The following is a 24,464-nucleotide window of genomic DNA, read 5'->3' as shown; positions in this document are numbered from 1 at the left end:
TCAGGCGACGATTCTGACCACAAGGTACAACAAACCGTCCCAATAGAAACCAAGTAGCTAAGTAATTTTTTTTGTAACTGTGGATAAGATTAGTTTGATTACGGTGGAGGCATTCGAAGTAATTTTTCTGCAGTATGGGTTGTGGATCCTCATTTAGGAATTGAGGCCCTATCGGAGAGAGAGAGAGTCACCGGAGTAGGGGATGGCCAGAGATGGGTCTAGCAGTGGCCGGAGAAGGGAGAAGTGGTCGCCAAGGTTCTGGCCCTTTTGGGAAAGCGTTGTGGGGAAGGAGAGAGGGAGGATCCTATGAAGAGATGGAGGGTGAGAGGATAATGTGTTCTAATCTCAGCCCTTGCTTTCAACGGCTGAGATCTTGTGTCAAAATTTGAGTTAAACATTGTGCGAGGGGAACCGGTCCCATCTTTCATTGCTAATTAGAATAAGAAAGGTGATAAATATGAGATTTTTCACCAATTCAATGCGATTGGCGAGAAAACTATTTTTTTTCCGTTTATTACTTTTTTATTTTAATAAATTTGATAATGGTATTGAACTATGTAGTTGATTATGTCTTATCATTGTGATATTACAAATACATATGAACATAATTAATAATGATATATATATATATATATATATATATATATATATATATATATATATATATATATATATATAAACACACACACACACACACATACAAAATTAATAAGTCGTAAAAAAGGCGAGGAGATTTCCTCGCCAAATGTAAGCTTTTGACGAGGAAATCTGTTTTCCTTGCTAGAAATGGTCTTTTGGCGAGGAAATCTGTTTCCTCGCAGATAATATACTTTCAGTGATGTAATCCGTTTTCCTCGCCATATTTCCTCGCTATAGCCCTTTCGTGTTGTAGTGAATGTCGGAAGCTCGATAAGGAACAAACTGACAAGCAATGCGAAGATAGGATCAGTCACTTACCAAGCAGCCTTATCAGCCACATCCTCTCTTCGCTTCCAACAAAGACGTTGTGGCAACCAGTGTCTTGTCAACCCAATGGAATCCATTCTGGACGTTGATCACAAGTCTAGATTTTGATGATAAGTTTGTCACATCCTGAAAATAGTGCCAACATTTCCATCCAAACAAGTTTTACAAATTTTGTTTACCGAGTGTTGCTATTCCACAGCGTGTCATGTCTCCATATGTTTCGCCTCAAATGCAATCAAACCTAGGGTTAGGGTTTTGACTCAGGGTTTCGAGGTTCCAAAGGTTCAAGAGGGGCTCCAATTACTCCAAGTTCAATTCTTTCCATTCTCAAAACTGTTTTTTGATCCGATTCATCATCGGGAAAACAAGAAACCGAAAAACAAAGTAAATCAATTGGGAAGCTCAGATTGGGGTGCCTACACCTACTTTTGACCAATATGTTTTGTTCACATCGAAGATTATGAATTGAGATACTCAGAATCATTAAATTATGGATTACTACTCACAATCAATAAATTATCTATTCCTTTTCCTTTCCTTTTTATTAGTCCTTAATTTATGCAAATACTTTTTGTGCATTCAATATGACATTGCTGCAGACATGATGCATGAACGTATATGCAGATGTCTGCATATTCTCCTCATGACCCAAACTTTCAGTTACTCTATTCTTTGGAAGTAGCCAGTAGGAACACACTAACCCCAAGAAATATAAATCTGGTCATGGACCTTGGCCCATGGGATAATGCTCCAAAGGGGGAAATTCATTTTTGAACCAAATTGAATGATTGTAGTGTGTGTAGGTATTTTGTTGGTTGATTCCCTGAGCAAAATAATAGGTTCAATCTCAAAACGTCGAAAGCTTGATAAGGAACAAACTAACAAGCAATGCGAAGATAGAATCAGTCACTTACCAAGCAGCCTTATTAGCCACATCCTCTCTTTGCTTCCGACAAGAGACGTCGTGGCAACCAGTGTCTTGTCAACTCAATGGAAGCCATTATGGACGTTGATCACAAGTCTAGATTTGATGATAAGTTATTGGCACATCCTAAAAAGAGTGCTAACATTTCCATCCAAACAAGTTTTACAAATTTTGTTTACCGAGTGTTGTTATTCCACACCTTGTCATGTCTCCGTATGTTTCACGGTTTTCGCCTCAAGTGCCATCAAAATTACGATGTTTCACATGTTAATACGTGGCTTGCTGCTAGCTTGGTCTGTCGTGTTCAAGAGCTTGAGCTATTCATTCGAACTAACACTACTACAATAAACTATAAAGATCACAGCTATTGGCCGTGATTGTAAGTTTTCTATCACACTCTTGCTACCGTGATGGATTTGGGTGTGATTGTAAGTCACTCTCTTTTATCACAGTTATAAACCGTGATTGAAAGAGAGAAACAATCACGGCCAAAAGGCGTGATCGTTTCTCTTTTATCACGGTTATAAGCCGTGATTGTTTCTTTTAGGCGAGATCATTTCTCTTTCTGGGTGTGATTATATGTCACTTTAGATCACGGTCTATAACCGTGATTGAAAGTTCAAAATGATCACACCACCATAAACTGAGATGGAAAACCATTGCGTGTGATCTGTTCTTTGTATCTACTAGACCATCTTTTCTTGTCATTGCCAAGTTTCGAACCCACGCACCCTTAGTTGATATCCTAAGCCCTTACCACTAAGCTAGCCAAGAACTTCTGTTACATTAGGAAAACAAAAATATTTATACTTACTTCCTAAATTGAGAAAACTTTTTTTTCCCCTTAAAATTTGCTGAATTTTTTGAAATGCAATTAACATGATATTAAAATATATAAAAATACATATATAAACATTATTTAAAAAAATTTAAAAATATGACAACAAATCTTTTGCTAATCAAAATTAGTTATTGGTCACCAAAAGATTTTCTTGGGGCGAAAATTTTAGTTTTAGCTAATAAATAGTAGACAATATTGTTTTTTGTTATAGCGTAAGCTTTGTATTTTTATGAAAATTATCAAAACCTGCAGATTGTAACATTATAGACAAACTTTAAATTTTTTTTATTTTATAAACTAACCATTTCACATAGATTTTGTGTTTATATTGAATTTCAATTTCAATGGTGGCTTCTCAATTGGATTTTAATCCTTTTCAAATAAGGCTAAGCCATAATAATATAATTGCTTTTTACCTAATGTGTCAAACGTATACTTGGAAGACATCTGAAATAACTAAATTTCACTATTACAATAAATCATAAAGATCACGGCTCGCCCACGTAAAAATCGGGCACTAGTGGAACAGTTCGCCCGTCATCGAAGAAACAACTGGGCACTGGTGGAACCCAGTTGTGGAATTTGCCTTCTCTCTCTATATCTTTTTGGACGTGAAGATAAAGATGAAACGTAAAGATTTTTTGGGATGAGTGCAATTAGGGCTTATCTTCTTACCTTTTGTAAAAAAGAAAAAATGAACTTTTCAAAGTTCTTAAACGACATCGTTTTTCTCACATAACTTTTCAAAGTCTGCCTAAATGCGTATCAGCCCGCCTACGTGAAAATTCAGATTGCGAGCCTAAATAGGTAGGCTTTTTATCTCACCGTAAGAGTGTGATCATTTATCTCACTTTTTTCCGAGCTAAAATTTTTTATCACGCTACAAGGGTGAGGTCATTTCTCTTTTATCTCGCCGCAAGAGTGTGATCATTTATCTCATTCTTTTCCGCCCTAAAATCTTTTATCACGCTACATGGTTGAGATCTTTTCTCTTTTTTATCACGCCACAAGAGTGAGATCTTTTCTCTTTTATCTCGCCACAAGAGCGAGATCTTTTATCTCATTTTTTTCTGCCCTAAAATCTTTTATCACGCCTCAAGGGTGAGGTTGTATTTCTTTTATCTCGCCACAAGAGCGAGATCTTTTATTTCGCGCTAAAACTCACTTTTTATCTCAGTTTTGGACTTGAACTGAGATAAAAAATTTAAGCACTACTTTTTATCACGCTTTCACTGAAAACCGTGATCTTTTTGAATCTTCTTAGTGTGACGCATATCTATTATTGTAGTAGTGTAAAGAGGGTACTGATATTGCCTTGGGACCTATTCGCTTGTGGAACATTAGTTGTATTGAAACTTGGTACTTGCTTTGTTATGAATGTACCTACTTCAATTCGTACGCAGAGTCTCAAAATTCTCCATCTTTCATTCTGTCAAACTTAAAGACGACAACTCTATCTATAGGCTCATTCGTGGCTGCCCTTTGTTGAATGAATTGAGTATGGCGGGATGCATTGGAAAAGAAGCACGTGTTATTCGCATTTTTGCACCAGTATTTACAAAGTTGTCCATAAAACATTATGATCACGACACTTATGAGATTGTTTTGGATACCCCAGGCCTGCTCTACCTAGAACTTGATGATGATGTAAAATCAGTACAAGGTTATTTAGTGAAGAACCTATCTGGTCTCATCAAAGTCGAGATTAACGTTGGAGGTCCCTTTGGTATGGAATCCCATGAAATTATTTCTAAGGCTGTTACTGACCTTCTCGTGGGGATATCCAGAGTCCAACATCTAGTCCTTCAGTGGAGATTCATTGAGGTATGTTTTATTAAATGATATCCGCATCTGACATCTAGGTGTTTTTTTTTTTTTTTTGATCATGTCTGACATTTTTAGTTTGGTCATTCAATTTGTCTTTTTGTTAATGGTGTTTGACTTAGTAAGGGTGTTTTTTTACGGAGGTTCTTGACAAGTGTAATTACCGCCTGCAATCAATGTTTCATCAGAAAATTGGTCTAATCCAAAAGCAGTTGTCTAAAGACATTTTCAGCATTAACAAATATTTTCAATATGTCTTTGGCGGGTATTTATTATCAAAACACGTCATTGGCCGTCATTTTCCCTAAAGATGAATGAGCAAAATAGTACTGCTCATACTTACCCAAAAAAAAAGTACTACTCATATACAAAAATGATCAAACTATACCTACAACCAAAAACTAATTTGCTTCGTCCTCTTTCTTGATTTGCTTTTCCAATTGTTAGGTTTTTCTTGTTGCTTGAATTTATGTAACAACCCTTGATTAGAATACTTTGAAGAGGATTAAAAAGATTACTTGAACCTTTCAATACTCAAAGCAAAATGAAAGTTACAAAGGCCTGTCCGTTGGAAAAAAATTCTTCAATGCAATGGTTATTTGTAACGCCCTCTCACATGATGTAGGCCCCGTGTATGTGTAGGTCCCACACTATATAAGAGAGGCGTTACAAATAACCGTTGCATTGAAAATTTTCTAGTTCAAAAAAATATATATTAAGGCTGCCTACCTTGGAACAAAATGGTAGGCTTCGCAGTCCAAAAGGACAGGCAATTTTACTTAGGCCCATCCCCATGTGGACAGTTGATTTCACAAGAAGGAGAAGGAAGAGTAGCAGGTGCTGGACCATGTACTAATGTGTCCCAGTTGGCAATGACAATCAGGCGGCATACTTCCTCCACATCCTCCACCGTGTCAGCCATACCCTCTACCTTAGATTGGAGAGCTTGAATAACGCCCCTAAGGGCTTGGACAGCCTGAGAAGCCACTCTTGTGGCAATGGCTTAGCAGTGAGGGTGGTTTGGTTGTTGTTGGCCTCCGCTCTGCCTCTGACATCAGAGCGGAGTTCCTGAATCTAACTCCTATTTTTATCCCTGATCGAGGCTAGGAGCGGAGCAATCCATTCAATTCTGGATATATTGTAATACATATCCTTTTGTCATTTTGCTGCTGTGGTTTCTGTTCTGAGGGTATATGCAGAAATGAAGATTGAAGTGTAGTGACTAAACCTGAAGTAACCGTAGTAATGACTCTTCTTCCATTTTGATTTGTTCTGCAGTTAAAGTAACAAGAAGTGAAATACTTGTGTTATGGCAGAGGAGTTATTAAGTTAAGCTGTGGAATGGCTTTTTAGTTTAGGTTTTCATCTTGTCCTTTCTTTTTCGGTCCTTTTTGTATTGTCGGTGTTCAGCGATACATAGTAAGACCTCCTCATGTTTACCTCTTGAAATGGAATTACAGGTTGAAAATGTCTTTGTTCTTCCTACCTTAAAGAACTAGTTCTAAAAATCGCGCAGAAACGTGTTTATGTGGTACCATTGACGGCAAAGTTTGTAGTTTAGCGTAAGCATATAACCACTAATATTTTGCACTTTTGAGGCTTCAACTTTAGGATGTTTATATGATGATTGGTGCGGATGCATAGTCCTGATATTTTGGTCACGATGTGTGCCTTAGAAGATTACCGGAATACTATCTTGATTATAAGATACTAGAAACATATCGTTTCTTGCTTTCAGCTAGCAAATACTTGTCGTTGTTCGGCGTAGAGAACAGGCTGGTTGCTGTTAGACATTGTTGCTTTGAGAGAGGTGAGAAAGTAGAGTTTGGAAAACATCCACACAGAACATACGCAAAAAGCTTCAAGATTCAAAAATCAGTTGATAAATATGTAGGAAAAATAAATTCCGAGCAAAATTATGCATGAAAAATTTATACTCCATTTCAGAATAAAGAGAGAAGGGAAAGGAACCAAGCGTAATCGCCCTAATTTTCATCGCATGCATGTGATCGCCGCATTGGTTGTTGATTATGGATATAGCAAATTAGGGCCAAGTTTACAAAAAATCGTCCAAAATACGCATAATCATTTGGGTGGGAAGGAACAAGCTTGCGCCTCTTGAGTGCGATAAAGTAGAGATTATAGTCATTTTTCTTGTCATATAAGGATATATAGCTTGAAATCTATCTCAAGTTCTCAACAATCTTCATGTCTTTCATCTATCTTTCCTGATGGAAAGTTCTGTGGCTTCGAATCTAGCCATGGCAATTTATTTCTCTGCCTGTGAGGTGAATGAGAATTTTGCATTTTAAATTATTTGTGAATCTCAATTTTCTGCAGGTGGCAATGACGCATCCAATGGCTGTATCAAATTGCAATATAGATGTGGAGAGCTTGATTTTGGATCAAAATAGAAGCATAGCTACTCTAGCCATCACCACTCTAGATCTGCTGTAAACTGGCAATGAGTCAAGTGCAGACTGCTTGGTGAAACAAATTACTACCAATTTTATGTCAGACATTGCTGATGAATTTAAGATTGTTGTAGTGGAAACCATTAGATCTTTGTGTCTAAAATTCCCACTCAAAGTATAGATCTTTGTGTTGAAAACAAAGTGAAGACTATCTGCTTAGATCCTCCACCCCGAGGAGTGTAGTATCAATCAGTGGCGGAGATGTAGAGGGGGCCCCTCGAATTGAAATCTTGACTCCACCGCTAGTAATATATCGATCCTTGGTTCTGTAAAATAGTGGAACATTACGTTTTGTTGATCTACTCAGATTCAACAGGAGTAAATTTGCAGGTCCTTTGTGTTAAATTAACTCAATGTCCTTGGTTCTGTTAGTAGTATCACCAATAAAAAATACAAATCCAGTCGGTACCTATCACCGTCGTGGTACCGACATTTACCATGTTTGCCCTCTTAATCCACTTCAAAAAATGCTGGGCTGACAAACCACGTATATATTACGAGGGCAGATGAAATTAGGCTGGCTGATGGAAGAAAAAGCGAATAACATGCAGAAGATCAAATATTTTTAGGAGAAAACCAAGTAGTGAAATTGTGTAAACAACACTACAAAACCAACCAAGCACACTAAACATTATTCGTGATAATTAAAAAAAGAAGAAAGAGAAGAATTGGTGAATTGTAGCCTTCGTGAGATTAAAAAAAATCTAGTAAAAATCAATTGACAAGCCTACTTGTAGCAGTTTTGGCTTAACTTATTTATTTTTATTCGTTTTTTTTTAAAACACTGGTAACTTTTTAAGATCAGTTTGAAGATAGGAATTCACAAATCTTCATAATATCAGCAGCTAATAGAAGACATATAGGACTTAGATGGAGACTAGCCAACAGTTTAATACCTAGTATCTCAGTATAAGGTTTTTTTTGAAAGGCAAAAATTTCATTAATCTCTGAAATTATTACAAAGATTAATAGAAATGAGGAGTGATGATATCATATTCCTAACCCGAGACCCATCTGAGCAATAACGCTAAGAATAATCCTATGATCTTCTAAGACCAAAAACCAAGTTTAGCAAAAATCCAAACAAGGGTGCACCCATTGGGACAAAGCCCATTCTTGATGGCCTTAAAGCCCAGATAAAAGGGACAAAGCCCATACAAATAAGCACAGACACCTATAAGTCCCAAATCCCAGAAAAACATGGGATAAGCCCAGCATAATAAAGCCCAACACCTAAACACCAAACCCTAGCTGCAACATTACTGCCGCCCACAAAACTCCACCAAATCCCCATGGTTGCAAGCCCACCGCCGTGATGCCACCGAGAACCACCACAAAGCAGCAGCTAGCAGTCCCAACGAAAACCACCGACGATCGCAAGCCGTTAGGCCAAAGACTGATCAACCCAGAAGTAGGACCGACGGAGACTCACAACCTTCTCCCCCACAGATCGATCAGTATAAGGTTTTTGATCACATGTTGGTTTATCGTCCCGTCACACTAAGTCCAAGGCCAATTATATTTGGAGCAATTGCTTCACATGAACTAGCCCCATAGGAATTGATAGAACCTATATATGAGAGGTTTGGAATCTGAGACCTTACGAGGAGCCGAAGCAAATTGCTAAGTCCCATATCAACCAGGCCAACCCCAAGGAAGACGGGCATAAATAATCTAGATCCATCAATAATCTTATTTTCTTTTTCTTTTTTCGGAATTCTTAATGGAAGGAAAAACAAACAACAGAAAAAAACGAGAACAAAATATACACTACTTGAAAAGTCTTCCTATAAAAATCACTGGATACACAAATATGGGGGATGGGAACAACCCGATCAAAACATAAATAAAAATCCAGAAAAGTTCAAAATATAAACAAAATCAAAGCAAACTAATCAAAGAAACTTTTTGAGTGTTGAATCAAATAAACTTCATTCCCATTTGCTCCTAATCACATGAGTGTGATTGAAGTCATAGGTTAACACAACACTCCCATCCATTCTTTTCAACACAAATCTCTCAACCAACACATAGCAACCAAACTTACTCCACACCCCACCAGTCCCCCTAAACTCCTCTGTTCTTTTCACCTTCACTTGTCTATTTTCCTCCCTCACCCACCCTCCTCTCTCCTCCTCCCACTTCATTCTATCAACAATCAATGAACTCAGCCCAATATTTACTTGTTCCACACCACCAAAACCCCTAAACCAAACCACCCCATCACCCACCCTATTCTCATCCCACACTGCTTCCCTCCCATCCACAAAAACCACTTCCCTCTGGACTTCAGCTTCCACAGAAATAGAATTCCCTTGACTACTGAAATTGTTTTCACATGCGAAAATCTTTTCCCACCTTCGCTCAAGTGTCATCTCATAAAACAACGATCGCTTCATTTGATCCTTCAAATTTCCATCCTTTACAAACATGAAAGGACAATACCATTTCCCTACAACAACGGGAGAATCAAAATTCGGGAAGCAGGCACGGAGGGTAGTATTGATGCCTAGGGCTTCACCAAGTTCATAGGTTTTGGGGGTTTTGGTGAAAATTTTCCACCCACTTCTTCTGAGGAAGTGGGGAGGGATTCCATCTGGTGCAACTGATTTTGCAGAAAATGTACCACCACTTCCGCAGCCTCTATTACAGGGGAATATCTCAAATTGTTGGTATATGTCATTGGGGTTAAGGGGTCTTGGGTAGACATCCTTTATGCAGTTGCAAAAACAAGAAGGGGTCATGTCTTCCTCCCTTGAACACGCATATGCTTCCCTGTGACAAAAAATACTAGTAGTCAGCAAACTTAGTACTACATGTTGGAAGGGGAGGGTATCTAATATAAATTTGGACAAGATTTTTGGAGGAGAAGAGTACTTGTATTGCACTTTAGAACTTGAACTTTTTTGACATGGTACAAAATGACTAGAACCTCTCCATATTTATAGTACCCAATGGAAGGTTCTAGATATATTCTTATAAGATAATATCTAGGATCTTTCTAGATTTAAACATGGGACATTTTCCTTACAACAAATATCTAGATATTTTCTTGAGATATTCTAGAACTCTTCTAGAAACTAGGTCCAACAAATATCTAGATATTTTCTAGGGATATTCTAGAACTCTTCTAGAAACTAGGTCTTCTAGAAACAAGATATTTATACTCCTCCAAAAAATATCTTTTATTTGGGCTTCTTTATTGGGCTTGTCTTGGACTTATTTTCTTGGGCCAAAATACCAAATCAAGTTTATGCTCCAACACTATATTCCATCGGTGCAAAGATGCAAACGATTAGCGTGCATACATGGACCATTGTTGTAGCATTCTACAATAAACAACAACAACAACAACAACAACAGAACCCATCTAGCATTCTACAATAAACAGTGTCTGCAAAATGAGAGCAATGGCAAAACCCATCTAAGGATTTTGGGGTATAGTAACCAATAAAGGGAACGGAAGCAGGAAACTCAATCTCGAAAAGGAAGCTTGAAATGTGGTCCAAAAGGATTGCAGGAAACGTGAAACATTCGCGCCGTTCAGTTTTCAAGAAAGTTGCGTGGGAAATTGATTCACAGGAAAAGTGAAGCGAGGTGAAGTAAAGGAAAATGAAATTTATTTTCCTACATGTGTTTTGTTGACAAGATATCTTATAGAAAAAGCAAGAATTCCTTCCTTTTGGCAAAATCTATTTTGCAGGAAAGTATTTCCCAGAGGAAAAGTTGAAGCTGCGGGTCCTACAACTTTCCTGGTAAATGAACATATAAAAAATTACAGGAAAATTGATTTTCCCATTCTTCCTGTGCAATTGAACAGAGCCTAGGTGAAATGAGATTAAATTAAGGATATTTAATTTACAACTTAATTTAGTACGCATCTAAGCATCTTCCATGCTAGATGCTTTAAGATGAATGCAGAAAAAGAAATGCATGTTTGCAAATAGACCGTGATGCAAGTGAGTTGTAAGTTTTTTTTTTTTAATTTCTAAAGTGTCTGTTTAAGAAGTGGAAGTAAATCAAATCTTTTGTATTTGAGAGGATGAATTTTTAGGTAAGCGTGGAAGACAATCGAGTAAATCAAGGGGTTCAACATATAGCAACTCAGACAGAGTCTACAACTTATAAATATGTAGTTTATTAGGGTTTTGTGTTAACCACATATGATATAGCTGCCCCAAAACTCCTCCGAACCTCAAAAAATATTGAAGGTGGTCTTTGGCTTGAATCTTGGAGTAAAAAGAAGATTGATGGGTCATTGAGCAACAAGCATAACTCCAAGAAGTTCTTATAACTTTCATTCAACTACTTGATTAGTTGGTCTTCAGTGGATTTCTGAATGAAGCACTGGGTGTGGTGAACGTGAATATCTTAGGCTCGATTATGAGGATTCAAATCGTAGGGTAAGATTGATTGTAAGTACACATTGAGTATAATGTTTAGATTCCTTCCCATTTCTCCATTTAGGGTTTTCCCCACATATATCCTTGAGTTCATTGTTTGATTGTTTTTCATTTTTGTGATTGGTATATTTATCGTTTGGCAAGTTGATTTATTAAAGAATTCATACATAGCAAGTTTTTATAAACCTAGGCGATCTAAGATTTTTCAAGAGAGAGATGTTTGCAGATGAAAAAAGAACACTGTTGTCTAAAACAAGTTCATGGTAGAGGCCTCCAAGCTCCCTCACAGAAGTTGGAGGCCTCCAAGTATAATTGGTGACGTGACAATTACTACATAAATTGAGGGATAAGATGAGAATTTTAATCTTTTTGAGTCATTTAAGTCAATAAATAAGGATTCTTGTTCACTCGTATAATTGATGACAAACTTGCCCAATAAACGCATAACTTGCCCAATAAACACATAACAGATGAGTAATTCTAGGTGCATATATAGATCCTGGGCAGAGCTTTTCTTGGCAACAACATCCTGATATATACACTTATCACCCAAATCGGCAATTCTCTAAACTAGCATCCATCAATGATCAAGCAAAGAATACTAGTGACGTCAAAATGAAGCTGGAAAAAATAGTAAACATACCCTTCACGCGATCCGTGGGGCTTAATTGCATAATATTGGTTCGAAGAAAGGGGCTGATTGAGAACTGGAATGAAGGTTTCATCATGAATAGAAATATGCCGGTAAGCATGCCGGTGCCCTCCCCCGCTCGACCTGTACATAACAGTTAAGTTCTTGTTCTGAGGGAAAGGGAGATCCATCAGATACGGGTTTTTGCACGATCCGAAACAAGTAGTAGTCTCTGATTCCTCATCTTGTATCACTAAATAACCGGAGTTTGGACCCTCTGGTGGTAGTGAAAGTGATTTGGGGGACCTCAGGTAGTGGGATAGAGGCCTTGTCACATACATTTTCTTGTTTGTAGGGTAGCTTGTTTTGTCCTAGTGAGATTTTTTGTTTTGAATTGACAAATCCCAGCTGGTATCAATTTATTCTACTTGTGATTCGTTTGACATGTCCATAGCTACAACAAATGCCGTAAGATGGTGACATCCTATCTTCAAATTGATGGAGAGTAGCCAACAACCTAATACCTAGTATATAAGATTTTGGGAATTGATTGTTGCACTCCAATTTTTTGATATCTACACTCCTTTATTTTTGTCTTTTAGCAGAAAAAACACATACAATTTCCACACTAAAACTCAAAAAAGGGAGCGTGATTATCAAAAAAGGGAATGCAAAAATCAATTCGGTACCAAGATTTTTCACATGTTGATTTATCGTCACGCTTTGTTAGGGTTCTATTAAATATTCACTGCACAAAAACTACACGCTATCAGTTCAAAGGATGCAGGTGGATTACAGAACAAAACGAAGGAATATTAACTGCTTCAAAGAATTGTTGGAGAAAATTGATTCTTAGCCGAAAAAAAGAAAACGAGAAAAAAAAAAGCTTCCTTTACCCGAACCCATACGTGTTTTTGTGGTTCTTATTGTAACTGGTTTATCGGAAAAATATACGTACCTATATTTTTCCATCACGACGAGCATTTCGTGTCATTGCTCGTTGCCCTGTTCATTGTGTTCGTCTTCGTTAAGAGATTTACATCGAACGCTTGGATGGCTAAAATCAATCAATGGTGAATGAAAAATTGACCATAAAAGTGCCTGCATGAACAAAATACACCTACTTATGCTAAATGATTTTAGATGAATAAAATGATTGATTCTCTTGTTCTCCCTGTACAAACAACGAAGTGGAAGTAATATAAGATTTTCCACATGTTGGTTCACGATCCCACCATGTCTTATTATTTTTTTATTTTAATATTTCCTGGAATAAAAATCTGTGCTATTGAGGCCAAATAATGCAGGTGGATATTTAGAACAAATTGCTGCAATTTTGTTTCGGGAAAATTAAAAATAACAGAACTCCACACAATCGTAGAATCTCAGAAAAATTTTAAGAATATCCCCATATGTACAAAATAAAGAAATACTAGCTAACTGCTTCCAAGAATGACTTTCCACGAAAAAATGGTTTACAAGACGTGGAAGAAACCTCATTGTGGTGATAGTCGAGGCTACACTTATTATATTGTTCAATTGAACGAACCGGCCCCAACATTTTATGATTTTCCTTATAGTTTAAGTGTCCTAGAATGACCTTCCACAAAAAAATGGTTTGCAAGACGTGGAAGAAACCTCATTGTGGTAATAGTCATCGAGGCTACACTTATTATATTGTTCAATTGAACGATCCGGATTGTGTGATTTTCCTTATAGTTTAGGTGTCCACATCATTGTACTTGGGTCAAGAATAATAGTAAGGTTTTATTATACTTGCCAACGTTTTCAGAATACTTGACTTCTTGTGCAATAAGTTTTGATTCAGATATACCTCCAATAAATTACACGGCAGGATACTCAAGTATTCTGGAGGAAATCAAATCAAGGTCAGTGTCAAAAAGGAAAAAAAAAAAAAGAAAAAAGACTTGTAGTAGAATGGATATATCTTCTCTCCTACTTCTAGTCGAGTTCGGCCGTGGACGGCGGCGGCAGAGTGGTGGTGGCTGTGCCGTTGATGGTAGTTGGGTTTTGGCAGTGGATTTGATTGCGATTCTATGGGTAGATTGGAAAAGGGTGGCGCCGCCGTGGGAAGTAATGGAGGGGGTAGAGGTACGGTGTGCTGCCGGTTGTGGTGGTGGTGGTGATGATGTGGAGGTGACGGTAAGAGGGTGGCAAGGGGCAGGTAGAGGAGAGGAGGAGAGCACATAGGAGGGAAATGGGAGTAATTTTTTTTTTTCATTTGTTGTAGTGTTTGGTGGTGAAATTGTAAATTAAAATCCAAGAATCTAGAATATCATGCTTTTTCATTTTGCAAATCATAATGCAAAAATTACATACATATGAATTTACTAACCTGGATCCATGCCGATAAGCAAGATAATAGATCCGAGCATAATAGAAGGGAGCAAGAGATTTCACTACCATGACTCTCAATCTTTAGATATCAGACCAATTTACTTAGATGGGGTAAGTCTAGAATTTTTCTATCATGGGTGGGAAGAGGACCTCCTCCTCATATAACATCAACCTCATCTACCCATCATATTGATGATGAGGATATGGATGATGATCTGGTCAATACACATCCATATAATGCACAACCACTTTCTCATGCATTATTAGTATATATACACATTGTCATGGGGGACAATTTTCACGTGGGTCGCTTAATGAATAATTCTAAGAGAAATACCACACTGATGCCCTCCAATTTAATGGACAGGAGAGGGATTACGGGATGGGGACCAAATTGACATACATTTTAAACATTGGAGACGGGATTGGACAAATATTTAGATTGGGGACGAAATTGACCACTTACTAATTTTTGGGAGACCAAAAAGGTGAATAAGCCTTTTTGCTTCATTTTCTTTTCCATTCAATACGAAACTATGTTTGTGTGTGTGTGAGAGAGAATATTAAGCAACTCTCCATTACCTTTCTTCGAGAATCTCTTGTGACACTCGATCAATTCCAAACTTCGTATATACATTATTTGTAGCTACTTTTTGAGCATCTATATGCATTATTTAGGTATTGTGTCCTTTTTGATAGTAAGATATTTAGCAATTGTGTGTAACTTGATATAGTTTCCAAATGATAGATACTAGAATAAATGGCTATTTGACATGGCTTGATCAGGGTTGATTCAACTAGACAAACTGAATATTAGCGGAAAGCATGCGCAATATGGATCTGTAAAAATTGGCTTTATAATATTAAGAATCAATTCTCCTTAACTTAATTTGCTCAACGTAAACTAGATCCATCATTAATCTTTTTTGTTTTCTAAGGAGAATTTGTACTGGAAGCAAAATCAAACAAAACAGAAAAGGATGAGAACAAAATACACAAGTATGGGGAATGCGAACAACCCAATCAAAACATGAATAAAAAACCCAAAAAACTTTAAGCCATATTTTGATTATCCGAAATCCAAAATTTGATTATTTCTAAGTAGGTTGCTAAGTTTGATAATAGTATTGTAAGCCATATTTTGCACCAATTTTTTTAACTTTAGAAGCCTAGTAGTTTTGATTATGCCATTGTGGATTAGATGCTAATTTGAGATGAACGTGCGTATAGAAAAATAAATGCTTGCAAATACAGAGTGATGTAGGACAAGATTTTATGAGTTTCATTAATTTATCGAAACTTTATTAATTTTGAATTTGAAAATTTTAACTCCGTGCCACTGAGCCGTGCAAATCCTTGTTCGAAACCACTCGACGCATCGTTATATCATCAGAAGAAATATTAATAGTTTCGGGCGTATGGGGGTCACAGCTCCCGCGTTGTTTTTTGGATTTTTTTTAAAATATATATTAATAGTAGTTTTTTTTTTGTTAAGAACATCTAGATATTGTATTTTATGTTGGGTGTTATTTAGATATTTAAATCCTTTAAAAATGTACTCGTTTTGGGTCCCAAAACCCAATTTCTATCTCTACGTTACGGTCTCCCATAAGTTTTTCATTCAATTATTAATCTCATTCTTCTTTTTATCTCTCCACTTACTGCCGAAAAAACTTTCCCCAAAACCTCAACCAAACAAGCTATTAGATTTCTAAACCTTCAAAATTTCAAAATTTTGTTGTTTATAATTCGGTCCCCGCGTTTGCGAAATTCTGGTTCCGTCTCTGCGTATCGTTCCAGCAGAGAGAAAACAAGAGATGTTCACAGTCGAAAAATGAACATGGTGGGATAAGACAAGTTCACGGATGCTCTAATTGAGCATCCAAGTGGAGATATGAAAATTTTAAAAACGCAGGGGATAAGATGAGAACTTTGTGCAAGATTTGATGAAAAAATTTTGAACACAAATTAACCTCAAAATTTATAAGAAGGCAATATTAGTATCTTATAACATTGAACTTGATCTCTCAAGTTATTGTTGACGATTTGTTTCCGGTAACTAACAACTCGTCAACAAAAAATATACTACATATATTTGCTACAGTAATCCTACTTATAAATTCATCTACAATTTATTTACTACCGAAAACAACTTAACATTCCTCAATAATTTATTCACTATCAGAAACACTTAATAACTTGATTGCAACAAATTTATTCTTAAAACTACTTATTCACTGTAGGAAACGCTTATCATCTCATTCAACAGTTTTATTAACTAGCTAGCATCCATCAAACAACTGTTATTCAAGAAAGTGAAAAGAACGAAACTACTGGTTACACGAAAATGAAGCTGGAAAATTTTGTTTAACACATACCCTTTACGCGATCCGCTGGCCTTGATTGCATAATACCGATTAGAAGAAAGCGGCTGATTAAGAACTGGAATCAAGGTTAAGGGCGCGTCATTGTCATCCGAGTACTGAACGATTAACTTCTTGTTCTGAGGGAAAGGGAGGTCTTTCAGATGCCGTTTTTTGAACCCCAGAAAATTAGTAGTCTCTGATTCTTCGTCCTGTATCACTAGATAACCAGAGTTTGGACCCTCTGGTGGTAGCGAAAGTAATCCAGGGGACCTCTGGCAGTGGGATAGACGCCTTGTCACATACATTCTCTCTCTCTCTCTCTCTCAAGATGAAAAAAGAAATACAACTCGATAAATGAGATACATGTGTTTTGTCAATGGAATATTTGAACACAAAGGACTCGACTTTTTGGTGCTTACGTAAATGAATAAATAAAAGCCTTGTAATTTGGGCAACATCTTCTCTCTTACGTGTTGACAACTAAAATGTGCATTATGATCGCTGTCTATTTTTATATGTAACAACGATTAATTTCGAAAAGCCTTTTGATTTGGAGTTTGACCCGGTAATGTTCAATCAAATTCTTGTGTTGGGTACTAGACTTTTGCCTTGACTTTGATAGGGGCCAGGGACAACGTTAGTAGAGTTAGATTACAATAGTAGGCAAACGTCGTTCTGTCGATTTGAACCTGAGACCTCACACACTCGTAGCAATTAAAGTGCCCACTCACGATCACTTGAGCTATAGCTTTGGGTCAGTCATCGGTTATACGCACCTACATTTTTTTCCCCCTTCATCTAGGATTAGGAGCACCAAGGTTAGTAGGTGACGTTGTTTGGTAAAGTTGTAATAACTTCTCTGATAATACCTAAGTATTTCTTTAGTAATTATATCAGTTAGTATATCGACACGCAATACCTATCTTCTTTCCGGGTACGATTTTGTTCACCTTTATCAAACGAAGGTGAATATTACTCTTCTTTTTATTGATTTATTCCTATCAAATTGGACCACAGTTAACATTAAAAAGCTACAAATTATGAAAGTGATAATTGACTTCGGATCTTTTGATTGGGAGAATTATCCCCTGCACTGCAAGAGGAAAATAGAGTCATGCTATTGGTACAAACGAAAGGGTGTACATACGGTGTACATCGCCGTGTGGAGCCCACTACGGGTCCCACATGAATGATCCGGTCCGTTGATAAATTTTAAAATATTTTTTTGAGTGCCCTTGCAAAAAATCAACTAAATTGAATATGTGTAAGTATTTAATCCAATCTTTTAACTTTTCATTGTCTAACTTCTGAATAAAAAGTTATAAGATCGGATCAAGTACTCTCACATATTTAATTAAGCTAATTTTTTGCAAGGGCACTCAAAAAAATATTGTAAAATTTATCAACGGACCGGATCATTCGTATGGGATCCATAGTAGGCCCCACACGGCAAATGTACACAGTATGTACACTCTTTCATTTGTACTCTCAACATTTCTGAGGAAAATACACGTGGGCATTAGTTTAGTGGTTTTTAAAAAAAATTTAAATGAAATCTTAAAAGGTATATGGATATGAATAGCACTAAACAATCTCTATTATAAAACACAAATGTGTGGGGACAGGTTGTTGGAACGGTTTAGATTCATTTGATCCAAAAGCTGTAGTGCATCCTCCCACTTCCAGGTTAAGTGCCCAGGGTTTTCACCTAAATCACACAACTGCCATCCCCTTCCAACCGGGATGCGTAGTGCCGTAGGCACGGGCTAGCACTAGTAAACATATACAATTCCACCTCCCGATAAACCAACAGGATATTGTCAAAATTGAAATTAAAAATTTGTTCAAGCAATCCAAAAATAAAATAAAGATACAGATTTCCTCCGTCATAAGGATTTCTCCTTTGTCCTCAATTGAATTATCCTTTTCAAAGAAGCCCAGTCTCAACTGATTTAATTTATTCTCGTGAGAAGAAGCATTCAAGGGAAATCTATTCAGAAACAGATCCTATACGACTCCCACGCGTATTTTCCTCTTGCAAGTTACAAGGCAGGGGATAATTTTCCCAAGGCTTATTTGTACGGATGGTCCCCAAAGTATATTCGAAATGTCAATTTGGTCCTCAATATACAAATCGTGTCTATTGAGTCCCCAATGTTAACAATGTGTATTTAAATGGTCCCTTAGTCTAACTCTGTCAGCTCTCACAGCCAAGTGCAGGGTATTTTCGGAACTTCATCTCTAAACAGACATCACCCCACAACTTCATCTTCAACCTCATCTTCTTGCCACTGGTGCGCTTGCTCTCTCTCTCAAAATCAAAAAATTGATCCCCTCCGTCCCAATGCAGTATACACGGTAATGCTATATGGGCATTTCTTGCATATATTAGTCATGCATGAAACTTAAACACCCCCCACCCAAAAATAAAAAATAAAAAAAAATTACAGAATAAATGTGCCTAAACACCATCTCCCACTCATAGCCCTTAAACAAACTCTACCCAACCCAAATCATACCCTCTAACCGCAAAAAGTACTCCCTCATCGCAGCATCCAACACCGCCGGCACCACCTGTGAGTAAACCCTTGTCCTCGGCCTAACCTCCCTCCATCCAATCTCCTCGACTGCAAATGCAAACATGAACGGCAGGCCGGCGGCAGGGGTTGTTCCATCGCAAACTCCTCACCATCGCAGAGCCTCCACGGGAAGCTCCATCGACGCAACTCGCCAGTCTCCTCAACACCTCTGCAACTGCAATTGGGAGATCTCGGAGGCTTACGACGTTCCAGTGACCCCGAGAGGTGTTACATCTACGATCTCAACGGTGACGAAGCCATCAAATTAATGCGGCTAATTCCCTCCACCAAGTCACCAATCACCGCTGGTAGATTTCGGTTTAGAACTTGTGAAGCCTGTGATATATTCGTGGAGTTTTTCGGTGGATCTGGTTTTGCTTGTGGTAAGAGTTGTAGTTTTGGTGGAGAGAGAGAGAGAGATGGGTATGAGAAATTGGGTAATACTCCACCAAATTCTCTTCCTCACATGTAAATATGTTAATGAAATTTGGAAAATGCCCCTGCATTTGATGGTTAATGCTGACAGAGTTAGTCTTAGGGACCGTTTAAATACACATTGTTAACATTGGGGACGCAATAGACACGATTTGTATATTGAGAACCAAATTGACGTTTCGAAAATACTTTGGGGACCATCCGTACAAATAAGCCATTTTCCCAATAAAAAGATTCAAAGTCAGTTATCACGTACCATCGTAGCTAGGGGCGGTTCTAGGGGTGCGAGGGGGAATCCGAACCCCTGCAAATTATCCGTGCCCACGGCACTACCAACAACGATTCAAATCATGTAAATACAATGTTGCATTGATATATATATATCAGTTCCGGACAGTGGCGGACCCAGGATTTCACTATACTGGGGGCACCTATTGGCTATTATTCATAATGTTAAATAATAATAAAAAGGCAATCCAAACATAATTAACACTAAGCTCAAACATTGATCGTTATGCAAAAAGATCTATAACACATAGGCTTCCAAAAGTTTATAAATATGATATATATATAAGCTTTCAAAAGTTCATAAACATGTATGCTTCCAAAAAGTTATCAAACATGTATGTGTCCTCTCATAGTAGACCCCGCCGAGTTTTCATGTTTTGAAAGTGTTGCATGATGGTCTCATTCGTAACTCCAAAAAAAATCTCTATCTACATAGACCACTAAACTGTCATTCAACCATTGATCACTCATTCTATTCTGCAACTGGTCTTTCACAATGTTCATGGCTGAAAATACCATTTCAACTGTTGCGGTGGCAACCAGTAAAATTAATGCCAAAGTCAAGAGCAAGTAAACAAACGGATATACTTTATCTCTTCCAGTTTCCACCATTTTCTAGAAAGATCAGCAATTCCATTTAAGCTTGAGAACTCATTACTGGTGCGCATGTCAAAAATATACGTGTCAAGCTGATCAGGAAGTACCATAAGTTCCACCGGAGAGAATTCATTGGGATATAATTCGGCCAGACGAATCAACTTCTTCTTGTTAAAGCTAGAAAAGGAGTTGCAAGGATTCAAACATGCCACACAAAGCAACAAAAAGGAGTTGCAAGGATTCAAACATGCCACACAAAGCAACAACTCAGTGGCTGCCTCACTAAAACGTGAATTTAGTTCTGAAAGTTGCATGTCAAGAACAGTGTTGAATAACTCGACACGCTATAATGATGTAAGTTTGTGATATGTGAAGCATTGCGCCTTCCTCGCCCTCGAGCTACAAACTTGTCATCCATATTAGGTATATGAATTTCCTTTTTTTCGCAAAAAGAATTAACATCATCAAGTAAGGATTCCCACCCAGGGTTCCTTATCATTCGGAGCCTATTATTTGACATGTTTACCAAAGCCATCGCATTCACAATATCTTGATCTTTTCTTTGAAGTGCTAGTGATAACTCTGATGTTATGGCCAATATCACTCTCATCAAATGAAGATTGAAAACAAATTCAAAAGATTGCAAATTCTCCAACAACACATTTGATTCTGCTTTTTGATCTGTGTTTGAACAATCCTCGGAGACAAATTCAAGCACTTCAATCACTAATGAAAACATATTGACCAATCTCACTAAAGTGCCATAGTGAGAACCCCAACATGTATGACCCGCATGTATTAGATTGGTTTCTTGATTTAAGCCTTTCCCACTAGAAAGCTCTCCAATGTAAAGTGACTTCATAACTTCTAGTATTCAGTTATCCCTAAGATTATCACGACGTTTACATGATGCACTAACAATCACCACCACTCTATTAACGAAATAGAAAAGCGTGTTGATTTGCTCATGATTTTTTGCCATGGCCACGAGAGCTAATTGTAATTGATGGGCAAAGCAATGAACATAAAATGCACAAAGACTATCTCTTAGTATTAGTGATTTGAGACCATTGAACTCACCTTGCATATTGCTAGCTCCATCGTAACCTTGTCCCCTCAATCTAGATGAACTCAACCCATGTCTAGAAAACAAACTCTCCATAGCTTCCTTGAGTGTGAGAGCATTGGTATTGGCAACATGTTCAATTCCCAAAATCCGCTCAATGACATTTCCCCTTTTGTCCACATAGCGTATTGCAATGGCCATGTGCTCCTTGATGATATGTCACGAGCTTCATCAACTAAAACGGAGAAAAGTGCACCATCAAGATCTCCCACAATCGCTTTGATAGTTTCAGTCGCCGCCGCACTGACAATGTCCTTTTGTATTTTGGGAGATGTTAACTTAAGATTTTGTGGAGCATTGTCAAATGTGACTCCTTTGACTTCTTCATTATGATCTGCAAGAAACCTTAAGAGTGCGAGGAAATTTCCTTGATTTTCTGAATCTTCAGATTCATCATGACCACGGAATGCAAGTCTTTGTTTTAGTAGAAACCGTATACAATCAATCGTTGCATTCAAGCGGATTCGATATTCAATTCAAGCTTGGCTTGATTGGTTGTCAAAAACTGTTTGAATATGCTGACATTGGTTTAACAAGTCTTGACATATACCCCAAGCTTGATTATGACTACTATTTGGGCCTCCCACATGAACTCGAAGGCTCTTTTTCTTCTTCCAATTAGAGAATCCCTCACAAACAAAGTCACCACCCGATAGATCTCCAATCGGTGGCTTGAAAAGATAACAACATAGGCAATAAGAAGCATCTTTTTCTATGCTATACTCCAACCATGTAGGAAAATCATCAAACCAATCCCCAAGAAAGCGTCGTCGCTTTCTTCCAAATTGTTTTTGTGGAAAAGTGTGGCCACGAGGCTGACAAGGACCTTTTTGCAAATATAGTCTACGAACTTGGTCTCAGAGATTAGGATTGTAACCCATAATGCGAGGTCGTAGTCCAAGATTTGAAGGAAGGTCTGCCAAATTGATTTCCACAAGACTAGGACCAGAAGAAATGTCTTCCACATTAATTTCCACACGAGGAGGACTAGAAGGAATATCTTCCAAATTGATTTCCACACGAGGAGGACTAGAAGGAATGTCTCCCACATTGATTTCCACACGAGGAGGACCAGAATGAATGTCAGCTACATTAATTTCTACACGGCTTTTTTTTTATGACGAAGAGTTATCTTCTCCTTTCTCAGACTGGGATATTTGTAATGGTACTATTGGTTTGAAGTATCTCTTCATACTACAAAAAAAATGTAATAAACAATCAAATTTTTCCTTTCGATAACCACAATGTGTTCATTTACACAGTTTATTCAACAGTCAAAGCCCAACATAGATTATGATTTATGAAAATTGAGAACTATAGTCTATGGAATATTATATATATATATATATATACACATACACAGTTTTTTACATACTCAGTAATCAGTATTATATACAAGAAAGCTTTCAAGGCTCAAGCTACAACAACAAACATAGTATATTCGATTGAGAAACGAAAGTTTTTTCTTTTATTGGATGACAAACACAACCGAACCGACAACAAGAGAATCTGAGAATTGTTAACATATATGTTGTATATTTGTATATATTTCTGCTCTGTTCCACTGTGTTTAATTAACAGTAAAAAAATGCATTCGAACCACTTCTCGAAGAGCCTATCAGGATGGCATCCATCCTCGAGCCATCAAAATCCGTAAGTCTCCCAATTGGGCCAATTCCCCCTCAATACTATTATCTCAAGATTTTCAAACATGTGTATTAGTAATCAGTGTATCATATGCATGCGTTCTAAATTTGATTCGGTACTCAAACGAACCCTAATTTTTTTACACTGCACAGAGAGAGAGAGAGAGAGAGAGAGAGAGAGAGACCTTGATTTAATCACTGATTCTAGTTTCTTTGACAAATCTCGGCAACTTGCTGGTTACGGCAGATTGGTTGTTGGTTCGGTTGGTGATTACCGATTGGTGAGGGAACCAGCAAGGCGAGATACACCGGAGACCGGCGACAGCAAGGCGAGATACACCGGAGACCGGCGACAGCAAGGCGAGTTCTCCATCGTTTGTGACTCGTGAGCGAAAGGGGGGAACGAGTGCCGACCAGCGAGAGTGGGCAAGGGCCGACACTTGGGTTTTTCTGATTTGGGGTAAGAGGAACAAGAGAAGAGGCATTATTTCGTCTAAAATAAAAAAAAATAAAAATTTTAAAGAGGGGTGGGGGCATGTGACCCCAAGTGCCCTATTCCCAGTCCGCCCTTGGTTCCGAATCTAGTCAGGACGTTTTGAACAGAGCTTAGGTCCAGACCACGATCTCAGCCGTTGGATTGTGTTTTCAATGGTCCGGATGCACGGATAGTTTGTTCGTGCGAACAAACTATCCGTGCATCCGGACCATCGAAAACACAATCCGACTGCTGTGGGAAAAGTTCGGACCTAAACTCCGGTTAGGACATCCTGACCAGATCCGGACTGTGATATAAATAACATATATTGATATAGCACATAAAGCCAATGTTGCAGTGTAGTACTTTTCTTGCACACATTGGCTAGCCTATAAAGCCAAGTCCCAACCCCCCTAGGGCCCCTACTATCAAACAATCGCAAGGCATCAAGCATGAAACACTTTAAGCATGTAGCAACCAATTAACCATTGAAAACAAGAAGTTGCGCAAAATATGGCCGATCGATAGAT

At 37.8% G+C, this 24,464-nt stretch overlaps 2 protein-coding genes and 1 long non-coding RNA gene across 4 annotated transcripts; 1 reads left to right on the top strand and 2 right to left on the bottom strand.

Annotated features, from left to right (window-relative positions):
* The first annotated feature begins 4,059 nt into the window (after nt 1-4,059).
* On the top strand, nt 4,060-7,013 carry LOC131309415 (FBD-associated F-box protein At4g13985-like). Its single transcript, XM_058336056.1, has 4 exons — nt 4,060-4,556; nt 4,700-4,767; nt 6,233-6,341; nt 6,897-7,013. The coding sequence occupies exons 1-4, from the start codon at nt 4,110-4,112 to the stop codon at nt 7,011-7,013; spliced, it is 741 nt and encodes a 246-aa protein (XP_058192039.1). The 5' UTR covers nt 4,060-4,109.
* A 1,769-nt stretch (nt 7,014-8,782) lies between these two features.
* Nucleotides 8,783-17,170, bottom strand: LOC131311975 (uncharacterized). 2 transcript variants are annotated; one of them, XM_058339648.1, is made up of 3 exons: nt 14,421-14,665; nt 12,077-13,165; nt 8,783-9,805 (listed from the first exon to the last, which is right to left on the bottom strand). In XM_058339648.1, exons 2-3 carry the CDS (start codon nt 12,403-12,405, stop codon nt 8,962-8,964), a joined length of 1,173 nt encoding a protein of 390 aa, XP_058195631.1. In that variant the 5' UTR covers nt 12,406-13,165; nt 14,421-14,665; the 3' UTR covers nt 8,783-8,961. The 2 variants fall into 2 exon arrangements, with proteins under 2 accessions (XP_058195631.1, XP_058195632.1); XM_058339649.1 differs by lacking the exons at nt 12,077-13,165; nt 14,421-14,665 and adding an exon at nt 16,801-17,170.
* Nucleotides 17,171-20,457: 3,287 nt separating this feature from the next.
* On the bottom strand, nt 20,458-23,787 carry LOC131311976 (uncharacterized). The gene is made up of 3 exons (XR_009195671.1): nt 23,645-23,787; nt 22,877-23,007; nt 20,458-20,567 (listed from the first exon to the last, which is right to left on the bottom strand). It is a non-coding gene; the product is annotated as an uncharacterized LOC131311976 (long non-coding RNA).
* Nucleotides 23,788-24,464: the final 677 nt, after the last annotated feature.

The sequence above is a fragment of the Rhododendron vialii genome, chromosome 12a, assembly GCF_030253575.1.
Source record: "Rhododendron vialii isolate Sample 1 chromosome 12a, ASM3025357v1".
Taxonomy (NCBI): Eukaryota; Viridiplantae; Streptophyta; class Magnoliopsida; order Ericales; family Ericaceae; genus Rhododendron; species Rhododendron vialii.
Note: the sequence above shows the minus strand (reverse complement) of the source record. Positions and strands in the feature narration are given on the sequence as shown.